Here is a 12575-nt window from a genome sequence, read left to right as displayed (position 1 = left end):
TATCAGTCCACCTTATAATTTTTAAAACTTCAATTGGGTTATATGAAGTCTCTTTTCTTTTCCACTGAGAATTTGCTCAACTTTCCTATCTTTTCTCCTAACTTAATTGTTGAGATCTGGTGTCATTCATATAATTGCTCCACACTGTTCCCCTGAAGAGCAATTAAACCTTGCAAAGGCTTAGTGACCGGCACTGTTTACCTTTTGCAGAGGTAAGGTCTGCAAAAGTTCTATCAATAGCAATATTATAATGCTTTCCATTGATAAAAGAATTTACTATCCCAAATTACATTTGCCATTAAGAGGAAAAAAACCTGCATTACATACTTCGGTAAATAGCTATTATCTATCATCTAACAATTAAATGAGGGTGTGAGAGTGTGTGTGTGTTTAAACATATCTGATTAAGCCAGAGAAAGATAAAACCTCTCCTTTGCCAAGTGCACCAATGCCCATAGTTCCAGTGTGTTCATGCTCACACAATTTGGAAGACTATTTTAATAAAATCACATTAATTCATCTCCCAGGAGACTTTTCAAGCCTTCTCTGTCCCATTAGATATTATCAGTACATTTTAAGTAAATAGATATTTCCTTTCTTCACAAAACATCCTGCCTATACCCATAAGTCTCTTTATTTCCAAATGGTAAAAAAAAAATGGAATACTTATACAAAATATAGTCAAGTACACAAAAAATATGCCCTCAAAATAGTGACACTATAGATAAGGGATGCCTAATTTTTAAAAATCATTTACTACTTGTAAATTTGAAGCATTTAATTGAATACAAGTTTTGATCTATAATGAATACCGAAATAAAGTCTTAAAGACATTAGATGATAGAAGCTTTAAAAACACCTTTGTTAATGGTAGACTCTTTCTCAGAAAGATGAATAATACTTATTTTTAAAAGCCTTCTTCTGACCTTTACTTAGCATGAATTAGGTGACTTGGGAAAAACTAGTTCTCCAATAACTGCACTTACTTAAAAATTGTTCAAATGAAGTTAAATTATAAAATTATTATTTTTAAAGACAATGAAAAAAGCCTTTTAGGGATTTTCCTACACCCAGATGTCTACAAATTGCTTGTGTGTAATATCTAGTATTAAAGCTCTGACTGACTGTGGGTGGAGGGCAGTGTGCAAACTGCTCAGATCCTCATATTATCTTAATGACTTAGAGCAGCAATTCTCAACCAATTCACTGTCCTCTACTTTCTGAAATACCACTTTGATGTTCACTGGTACTCTGTATAGAGCTGGGGCCCCTAAATAAGAAATTTTAGCACAGACATTCTTTGACTAATACCTATTCTCAAAATAATGGGCGGTCTGGCAATGGGGTCAAGCAAACACTGGCTGTTCTTTTCCTTAGACCAGTGGTTTTCAATTGAAGCTGCACATGTGAATCATCTGGGAAGCTTTAAAACATGCTGATACCCAAGTCTAACCTCAGACCAATTAAATCAGTCTTTAGAGGTAGACTTTGGGAATTGGTGGTTTTCAGCATAAGTAATATTAATGTGCAATCAGAGTCGAGATGCATATATTTAAATCAATGGTTCTCACCCGACTTGAGGGTGCACATTGAAATCACTAGATAATATATTCTAGAAAGCACAGAATTGGGGGCAGGAGCCAAGAACAAGAATTTTTAGTTCATACAGATTATATTGCTATAAATATTCTGTTTCTCTAAAGAGGAGTCTGATCAGTACCGAGGTGTATTTTCACAAAACTCACCAGGTGATTCTGATATCCTCTTAAATCACCTTTAAGAATCATTTACTTAAAAAAAAAAAAAAAAAAAATTGGAAAAAAAAAATGGGCGGCGCCTGTGGCTCAGCGGGTAGGGTGCCGGTCCCATATGCCGGAGGTGGCGGGTTCAAACCCAGCCCTGGCCAAAAAAAAAAAAAAAAAGAATCATTTACTTAGATTATCATCCATTCTCATATACACTAATAGGGCCAAAACAAAAAATTAATTTTTAAATTAATTAAACAAAAGACTGCCATAGCAATTGCAACAACAACAAAAATAAACAAATGGGACTTCATTAAACTGAAAAGCTTCTGTACAGCCAAGGCGACAACAAACAAAGCAAAGAGACAACCTACACAATGGGAAAGGATATTTGCATATTTTGAATCAGACAAAAGCTTGATAACTAGGATCTATAGAGAACTCAAATTAATCCACATGAAAAAAGCCAACAATCCCATATATCAATGGGCAAGAGACATGCATAGAACCTTCTCTAAAGAAGACAGACGAATGGCTAACAGACATATGAAAAAATGTTCATCATCCCTATCTATTAGAGAAATGCAAATCAAAACCACCCTGAGATACTATCTAACCCCAGTGAGAATGGCCCACATCACAAAATCTCGAAACTGCAGATGCTGGCATGGATGTGGAGAGAAGGGAACACTTTTACACTGCTGGTGGGACTGCAAACTAGTACAACCTTTCTGGAAGGAAGTATAGAGGAAGTTCTTTCATATCTGTTTCCAGACAAGAATCCCTCTCTAAGAATGGGCTTTATTCTGACTGCCATCACCATTGATTAGTTTTGCCTATTCCTAAACTTCAAACGGAAATACACAGTCTGTATTCATTTATGGTTGGCTTTTCTCAGTAAATATAGTTTGAGATTTATCCATACTGATGTGAGATTTATCCATACTGATGTGTGTATCTGTCACTTTGTGTATCTGTTTGTTGTTTTAACAGTGGAAATTTAAGTTGTTGCTGGTATTTCTCCTATGAAGAGTGAAGCTTCTATAAATATTCTCATAGAAATCTTCTTTTTTGTGGACATAAGCACTCATTACTTCAGGATATAGGCCCAAGACCGAAGTTTCTGTTTCATAGAATAGGTATAAATGTATCTTTATTAAAAAATGTGCAACAGTTTTCCAAATTGGTGGTATCCTTTTACAAAGTGTTTGTACCACCACTAATGAGTGATGGTTCCAGTTTGTATACATATCACCTTTTATTTAACTCTTTTTTTATTCATTTCTTCCTACCTATATGAAATCAAGAAAAGAAATATAATACTTCAAAAAAATATCTTGGAATCGTGTGCAAATTCTTGGAGAAAAAAAATCTCCTAACAACTGAATGTGCACCCACTCCAGCCAATTCTAATAGGCTGATTTTTCAAACCAATGACACCAACAGGTAAGGAAGTGACCATCACAGAGTAAGGGCTAATTGAAGCTCTTGATAAGGGAAGATAACCAATGATATATATAGGCAACATGTCTTAGAAGGAAAAGGGGAGATGAGCATAGGTAAGTGGAAAGCATGAAAAGCAAGCGTGTATGTGTAGAGAACAAGAAAAGTGTGTTGCAAAGTGGCTAGGATCTGAAATAGACAAATGTCCAAAAAGGTTTGGTTGGCGGACCAGACACTGAGCAAAGGAAGGATGGCCAGCCAGGGGAGCAATCAGGAATTGTTTTCTTTAAATGTGTTCTACTGTTTAAAATCAAGCATTGAGTCATACTTTTAAAAATCTATGTCCCAAGGTGAGTCACTTTCCCTAACCCTTGCTTGCTAACAGACCAACGTGACTTTAGCACCCAGTTGGGTTTAGTTGTCGCTCCCTTTTATTTGCCACCCTGGTTTTGCTTCAGATGCACAGCGTCCTCAGTCCCTTGCTCCCCCACGTGCTGAACCCACGTGTGGACTCTGGCTTTGTCTCCTGCAATGCTGTCTAAGCACTGTGGCCTCTCTTTATGTAACAAGCTTCAGTTTCTAGGGCAGACATTCAACAACTTCCCTCAGTCAATTTCAAGAGCTCAGCAGTATCACCTAAATCTGGAGTTCTAAATCAGTCTCTCCAGGCTAAATTTAATCACAAGTTCCAAAAAAGCATTTTGAAGACACTCCCAGCATGAGCTTAAAAGTAACTGTTTGAACAACGCTAAAAAATAAATAATATTGGGCCATACTTATTGATGTCCTATTCTTGCCTATCAGCTCAATTTGCTCACGGATGTTTTCACATGTGAGCAGAGTTTGCTCTGCCTGGTAATACAAAATTTACACCCAGCTTGTTATGACTAGCTCTCCTACTTGTCCTAAGAAATTTCTTAAAATCTGTTTATAGGACTAATGAATAATGAGCAGCAACTGTATTAAACATTTTTCTAGCCATTAATACATTTAAAAAAATCATTTCTGTGAATGTACATAGAAAGAAAATAGACCTTGCTATCTTGAAAAGCCTTCTTGAAGTAGTTGCCATTTGGGGAGCACAACCACCAAATACAAACAATCTGTTAATAGTAGGATAATTTATTTAACTTCCTTGTCTTTCTTGTGTTTCATTTATTGCTAGGCAGCATACTTCTGGTGGTGGATATATTTGAAAACATGAAGAATCATAAACGAATGGCCCAGACTATCCGATTGTTTAGTTCTAAGTTACAGCTCAGGTCTGAATGTTTGTGTTTTCCCCAAATTCATATGTTGAAATCTAGCATCTAATTTAATGCAATTGGGAAGTGGGGTTGTTGGGAGACAAATATGCCATAAGGGCAGAGCCCTCCTGAAAGTGATTAGTGCTCAACACAGATGCCTCACTCTTTCTATTATGTAGGGTTACAGAGAAAACACAGCCCTCTAGAAAGTCGGCCCTCACCAACTCTGACTGAACCCTGACCTTGAACTTCCTTGTGTCCAGAATTGTGAGAAATGAGTTTCTGCTTTTTTATAAGCCACTCAATCTATGATAGTTTTCTCAGGTTAGCAGTGTAGATGGGCTTAGTTGCTGTTCATATGAGGTAATTAAATTTAGTTCCGAAGTACTGAATTTTAAAATGTATATTTAGTGGGTGACTTTCTTATTCAAACTTGCTAAACTATCATCTTGTTTATTTTAAATACAAGCTTTACAGAGTTTATATCTCAGATACTATGTAATAGTATTTAGAGACACTTGTTTAAAGTTAAGCTAATAAGAACAGAATAAAGAAGGTAGGTTTACTAGTCACTTAGGTGGGAAGAGCTTTATCAATTGTTTTTTCTTTTTTTTTCAAATCTCAACTATAGGTAAATAAAATAGGAAGTCATCTAGGAAAGCTATATAAAATGTAATCATGCAGCTGAAGGTGTTTGCTGATGAAGTGCAGCAGCAGGCCCAGCTCTCAACCATCCGCAGCTTCCTCAAGCTCTACACCACCATGCCGGTGGCCAAGCTAGCTGGCTTCCTAGACCTCACAGAGCAGGAGTTCTGGATCCAGCTTCTTGTCTTCAAACACAAGATGAAGAACTTGGTGTGGACCAGTGGTATCTCTGCCCTGGATGGCGAGTTTCAGTCGGCCTCCGAAGTTGACTTCTACATTGATAAGGACATGATCCACATTGCAGACACCAAAGTTGCCAGACGCTATGGGGATTTCTTTATCCGCCAAATCCACAAATTTGAGGAGCTTAATCGAACCCTAAAGAAGATGGGACAAAGACCCTGAGGACATTCACACCCATGTTTATCAGAAATGTGTTCTAATATTATAGATTGGAAGTGTTTTTGCACCATGAAATCTTTACCTAGATCAGCCATCAGCCTGTCAACTGAGTTGAAATCTATTCAAATAAAGGACTAAGATATTTTAAGTAAAAAAAATAAATAAATAAAAATAAAATAAAATGTAATCATATGACAAAAGATTTCAACAAAATTTAGAAAAATCACTTTTTTAATTAAAAAAAATCCAATCCTTTTTAAAAGACAAACAAGCAGTATTTGTCTTTTACATAATTTCCACAATCTCATAATATGTGCACTGGAGTCAAAATTCCCACATACCTTTTATTTGAGTTTTATATTTAAATACATACAAACGAAGAAAAGATCAATTATTACCAACTACATATTACCTTTGAAATTCCTCAATATATTCTTCCCTTTTCCCTTTTAAGTCCACTTGTTATAACATGCTAATTGTCAATTAATATGTGATGCAAGAAATGCACATACTGTCAAAATCACTGACTTTATAACTTTTTTCTTTCCAATTTTTCATTGAAATAAGTGAATCAAAGACCTTTTTTTTCACCCTATTGTTTTTACTTTAAAAGCCACTCAGCTCTTAATAGAAAGGAATAATAAGTACTAGTTGTAAAATAACCTGTCAATCAATCAGGTACTTACACTTTGGGCAGACTCTCACAGAGCTTTAGAAAAGATTTTTTTTTTTTTAAATCACACAAATAAAGGAAAAATCACAATTAAATTAAATGCAGATTGGAAAATTCCATTTTGTGGTGATTTTATTACTAGAATTTAGTAAGTGGCATGGTGACTATATTAAGGTGATGTTCAAATTAATGCATTTAAAAACATGAATAGTACTTTGGCTAGTCAGACCATGGAAGAAGTTTCCCTTGAGTTCTCCATTCAGGTGCTGGAGAGAAAGAGAAGATCCCCTCTTACTTATTTGATCCCTGTAGATCTCTTGGTTAGTATTGGTCTTTTCTTGTATTATCTATAATAGGAAAGGTGGTATGGATGGGGGATCATTAGAAATAAGACAGAAAATGAGATGCCATCCACCTTCATTTTTGTAAGTGAAGATTCAACATCATCTGAATTGTGTATTAAACTATTTCTAAATTCTATCCTCCTTTTTCATGTTTCATATAAAAAACTTTGTGGATATGACTAAACTTTCAGGTTTGTAAGGAATGTGTATGTGTATGTGTGTTTGTGTGTGTGTGTGTGTGAGAGAGAGAATACTGTCTTCTAGCATGGTCTCTAAAATTATGTGCATCAGATCATATCCTCAAACACTGCGTTTTTATATAGCTGCCAGAAGTGTTTACCCAAATAATTTGTGTTTGCAAATTTAGAGGCTAGGTTAAGACCATTTGCAAATTGGCCCTGGGAATGTTAAGTACATACAACCTTTTATAGCATCATAAATATTAAACCTACATCATTAGGTTCCAGAGAAGTGGTACAACATATCTAGTCATTGGATACCAAAAATAATAAGAGGCTTCAATTTTTTCTTCAGAGTACTTAGAAATTCAACTTTAAGATCTTTCTTGAACACAGTTTATAGCTTAGTATCACGCATCCTTGGGCTTAAAGTTAAATCCAGAGTACACCTTTCCCCTTTTTCCAATAAAGTGTATATTTTGTGTTCCATTGGCCTGTTACAATGTTTAATTGGAAAGAATCTAGAGGGTAAGGCCAGTCTGCAGGGTGGTTTTGCATTGTCCACTAAAGACAGGTGTTGTAAGTATCAACTCCTATGGTACGATTTTGATGGCAGCAAGCCCTAATGACCTTGGCTTCCCATTCCCTGTTTGAAAAACATCTAGTAAAGAATAAAACATGCACAGTTTGGGGTGTCAGAAACGTAGAGATTTGGGTACCATGATATTTTGGAGCAAGCTGTATTCAGAGGATAATAGGGCAAAAGATCCCGGATACCATACAGGAAAGAGATTCTTTTGCCAGCAATTTCTGGGACAGAAATCCATTTTTTTTTAACCCACTCAAGGGTAAATAAAATACAACAACAATTGCAGGAATAGCATTCCAAATAACATTCTTAGAGACCATAAAATGGTTTGGTGCAACTATCTTATTTTATCTTTATACCATTGTGATGGTTTGCATTATTATTCTTATTTGTGAATGAGAACACTAAAAGCTAGAGAGCAAAAGTGTTTCACAAAATGTTACACCGTTCATAAATGACAGACAGGATGCAAATACATGAGATTTAGTTGTGAAAGCTGGGACAGTTTACTTCATATCTAAAAACTGATACTTTCAATTTATTTCAATCATGACTACTACTTCCCAATGCATCTGAAATTATTGAAAGTCTCATAAGGCTTGTGTGAAAGCAAAAGTTTACATGTTTCTAGCCAAATTTAAAAATACATATATATATATATGTATATATGGACTTTACTCTTGGACTTTACTTTTCTAATAACTCACAGTGTTACACACATATTTTATACTTCTCTGATAGACAAGATAAAAAGGTTCTCATTGTGTGGACTTAAATTTATTTGGGGAAATTTTTTTCTTTTCTTTTGAGTTCTAAATAATGGAATGGGGCTCATACTCCTCAAACTGATAATTTTAAAGTTATTGGTATTATTATTATTTGGGTTATATTCTCACATGGGACTAAAACCAAACTCCATTCCTAGTGTTCTGGATTGTATGACCCATGTGAACATAATTCAAGACTGAGAAAAAGAGCAAAAGGTAATTTTCAATATGGTGGAAAGTGTAGCTTCATACTTACTCCTTTCTGGAACTTTCAGGTACCACCTCTCTCATCTTTTCTGAATCTCTAATTTTGATCTCTAAGCTGCAAGGGCCTATTACATCTTACATTAAAAAAAAATAATAATAAAAAGGTTTGGGACTCTAAGGAGGGAATGAGTTCAAGATTCCATTCTTTCATCCAATAACTCTGTATCAGTTTGCCAGAGCTGTCACAGCAAAGTACTGCAGACTGAGTGCCTTGAAAGACAGAAATTTATTTTCTAATAATTCTGGAGGCTGGAAATCTGAGCTTGAGCGGCAGGCATGGCTGGTCTCTTTCAAGGCCTCCCAGTTGGATATCTTCTGTCTGTGTCTTCACGTGTTTTCACTCTGTATGTGTCGGTGTCCTAAACTCCTCTTCTTGTAAATATATCAGGGAGGCACAAGTCAAGGCCTGGCCCCGAAGGGCGTTCTTTTCTGATTTCTCCTTTGTGTGACCCAAGAGGAAAAGGACCAAGAAAGAAAAGTATTGTTATCCTTTTCCATATTGCTGAGCAGAATCTACAAAATCTAAGCTTTTGTTGTAAATGATGTCTAAGAAGAAAAATCTCCCCGGCCCCATGCCCCCCTGCAGCTTCTATATTAGTTTTCCGCTCACTTCCTAGACACAGTTCTGAAGTCTTCACTTTTTCACCTCTCTTTGACTCTTTCTCTTACTGCAATCTGAGTTACTTCTCAATCAGTTCACTAATATTGTTTTCTTGAAGATAAACGTTTCAGGGAGAATGGGGACCCAAAACCCCATTCTTGGCAACAGAAAACATCCCTAGAAAAGAAGAAAAACAGAGAATTAAGCTGAGCAAGACAGAATAAAAGCAATATAACTAGTTTACTTTTAAAATAACAGTTGAGTTACTTGTCTGGGCAGTTTCTGCTTTTACTAGATGCCTGGCGTGTAAGGGATACAGCTTACAAACTCCCCTGCTGAGTCTGTAAGTACTCTGAAGAACAAGGGCCACAGCCGAAGCTGTGTACAAGGCCTGGGAAGGAACATGAACCAGGCCTGCTCCTGCCCAGTCAATAGTCAACAACCTTCCACAAGCAAATACCCATTGTGCAGATTTGTATAATGGCCAGGACAGAGAACAGCTCGAGCCCTGAGATATGGGCAGAAGGCCTTGCACCCTTAACCATGGAGGGAAATGCCATAGGTAGAGATAAGGGGGGAAATTCCTCTTTTCTACTGATTCTTCAGAGAAGAACTGACACCACTGCATCTGCTCCACAGAGAAACTAGAGGGGTCTAACCTCCCCCAGGGGATCTGTGTGTGTGACCAGAGGCAGGAGGCTGCCCCTGCACAGGGCTCAGGTTCCAGATTTCTCAAGGTTGCCCAGACCCTTAAAGTTAATGATTATAGATAAATAAGAGCTAAGATTCTTACTGCTGATGCTTTTACTCCCTTCCTCAGCTTACCCTCTCAGCTAAATGAGATACCAGCCTTCAATAAAAGCTGGGCGGAACAAGCACTCGGGGCCACTTGCTGAAGCCCCGCAAGGTGGTCCCTGTATCCACCTCTGAAAATTCTAATCTTTGTGTTCTTTCTCTTTATCTCTCGCTGCTTTTAACTTCATTTTTCCCCAGTTGACAGCTGCCAGTTTCACAGATCTTAAAGGACCCTGTCCCTGGGGCAGGTCCCTGGCATAACATTGAATCTTTAGTACCACATCTAACACGCAATTTTTTCCCTTATTTTTCTTATCGAACTTTACACTGTAATTTTTCTTTCTCCAACCTATTTGCAAATCCATTTTGTTAGTTCTACATAGTTTTGAGATTATTGTGACTTATTGGTAGATTAAAAAAAATTTGTATTGATATTATATATACTCTTCCTCCTTAAGTTCTACTTTGTTTGGTATTAATAGAACTAAATCCGTTTATTTGTTTAGTGTTTGCCTGGGATACCTTTTCTCAAGATGAACTCTTCTGTATATTCCCTTAACAAATTTGTTTTTTTTTAATTCTTTAAAGATAATCTGCCCTTTTTCTCTAGGTGATCTTATTTGTTCATTAGGTTCTATCATTTCACTATGGTGAATCATGATTTCCAATGTTTTTCAATTTACTTTATCAGCCTTGAAATTTATTGGGCCATCTGAATATGTGTATATAAAATCTCCTTACTTCATCCTTTGTGTCTCTTAAACGTTCTTTCATATTTTCTACTTCTGCTCCTTGTGCAATGTTCTGGGTAAATTCTTTGTCTATGTCTTTCATTCATAAACTTTTAAAAAATCTATTTATGTCTAAATTGCTGTTAATCTTGCCGATTTCTTTTTTATTTAAATAACTATGTATTTTCCTTATTTAGAAGTTCTCTGTGTTCCTCTCCTAGATAATCTTCTGGTCTCTTTATCTTAGATATCTTTCTAATTTCTTGTATATTTTTAGCATATTGAACATGCTTATATTCTATCTTCTGATCACTCTTATATCCAAACACTTGGGATTGTATTCATTTCCCTCCGTTTCTGTTCATTCTTACTTATGGTAACTAATTCCCTTGTTTTGTGAATTTTGGTGAAGAGTTTACTGTCTTGAAACATTACCTGTGATGGTTTAATGAGAATTGAAAGAGATATAGGTTTCTCTACAAATATTTGAAATAGTGTCTGCTAGGTAACTGAGAGTATCGTCGGTTTGGGACCACTTTACAGTTCTGGAATACCTACTGGTTATTTACTGGAAGGTCTTGATCTAATCTTTGTGTCTTGTAATATTCTCCCTCCTCCTCTACTTTCTACTTTTCTTCTTCCTTCCTTTTCTTTTAATTAGCTTGTCTTCTGTGTGCTATATTCTGGGTTAATACCACAGAAACCTGTTGTTTCACCTCTTTTCTTCTCTGCCTAATCTGGAGTTCAGTTTGAATATATATCATTGCATTTAATACATATATTTATTTTCTGAGTTCAAATTTGTCTTTTTAATACCCTTATGATGATTATTTATTTGTGTGAATGTTAATGACACTTTTGGCATCCTAAGCTTACATTTTAAAAGCATGTTTTTCCTGCTGTTCTAGTCTTTAAATCTCACTTGGGGTGAATTGATCTCTCCCTAGTTGGATACTTTTGGTTATCTTTTAAATGTTTTTGTAGGGTCTCTCTTGTTTTCCCTCTTACTCTCTTCTGCTTTCTCTTTTTCTACTCTCACTTTTTTTTTTTATCCATACTCCATGTCTCATGGTGTTTTGTTCTCTAGTTCCAAATCCATAACCAAATCCTGGAGTGTTTTCTACACTAAGGTACTATTGGGGCTCTTGCATACCAGTCCCCAGATAACTTGCCTTGGTTTCTGTGCAATGCTGCATGTATTATCACCTGCTTCTCTAGGCAAAACTTTACGTAAGGCACAATTACACTCCTTGCATCATCACTATCTGAGAATCCACAAAACAACCTGATTTTCAGAAGTCTCCCTACACATAACGAAACACTTCAATCCTACTTCTCTACATGAGCTAACTTTCAGCTGCCTCTGATTTCTCTGGATCTTGAGTTGAGCAGGTTCATAGCTTCTGCCCACTCTTTGATTTGTTTATTGTGACCTACAGGCAAGATCTTCTTGTTTTTGTTCCAGGTTGGATACTTATTTTATTTTTTAAACTTTGTATAACATCACCATGCGGTTGAACCAATAGACTTACCAAAATTTATAGAGTCATCATGGCTGGAATCCAAACTGTTTTCTATATCTGTACTTCTTACTTTCCTAAAGCACAATTTTGCATATTTTACTCTTCTTCCTAAAATAATTTATTGACTTCTAAAAGTGTTAAGTTGGTAGTATAATGTCTTTGATTCAGAAGTCCCAAATTAAAGGAAGTTTTAAATTAAGATTCTTATTTAAAAAGTATTGTTTGAATTCTTGGTGACAATAAACTTCCATAATGAAATCTTAGAATTTGTAGCTTTGTAGATGAATCATTGCTATATTGAAAAAGGCTTATGTCTACTTTAACCAGCAGTAATCCATTTTAAGATGTTCCCATAAGAAATAGCTTGAAAAATTATACCTTTCTGAGATTTTCTCACAGAAAGAGAGCCTAGGTAGCAATTTATGATTCAAGCATAAAAATAATATCTGCCCTCAAGTAAATTTGGTAGGAATGCAGAAAGCTGACGCCTCCATTATACACAAATTTACTAAGTTTAAAATGTCTTTAATTATAACCTTTAATTATAACCAGATAGAATATACTAGCTGGCCTTTAAAAGTATCTTAATACCTTTGAAAAAGCTTCCTTGCATTCATTTCCTAT

The 12575-nt window shown here is 35.8% G+C and overlaps 1 protein-coding gene across 1 annotated transcript; it reads left to right on the top strand.

Annotated features, from left to right (window-relative positions):
- Positions 1-5113: 5113 nt before the first annotated feature.
- LOC128598350 (eukaryotic translation initiation factor 3 subunit L-like) lies at positions 5114-5631 on the top strand. The gene has a single exon (XM_053608706.1). The coding sequence runs from the start codon at positions 5114-5116 to the stop codon at positions 5483-5485; it is 372 nt and encodes a 123-aa protein (XP_053464681.1). The 3' UTR covers positions 5486-5631.
- The last annotated feature ends 6944 nt before the right edge of the window (positions 5632-12575 follow it).

Source organism: Nycticebus coucang, chromosome 11, assembly GCF_027406575.1.
Source record: "Nycticebus coucang isolate mNycCou1 chromosome 11, mNycCou1.pri, whole genome shotgun sequence".
Taxonomy (NCBI): Eukaryota; Metazoa; Chordata; class Mammalia; order Primates; family Lorisidae; genus Nycticebus; species Nycticebus coucang.
This window is presented reverse-complemented; position numbering and strand designations above follow the sequence as displayed.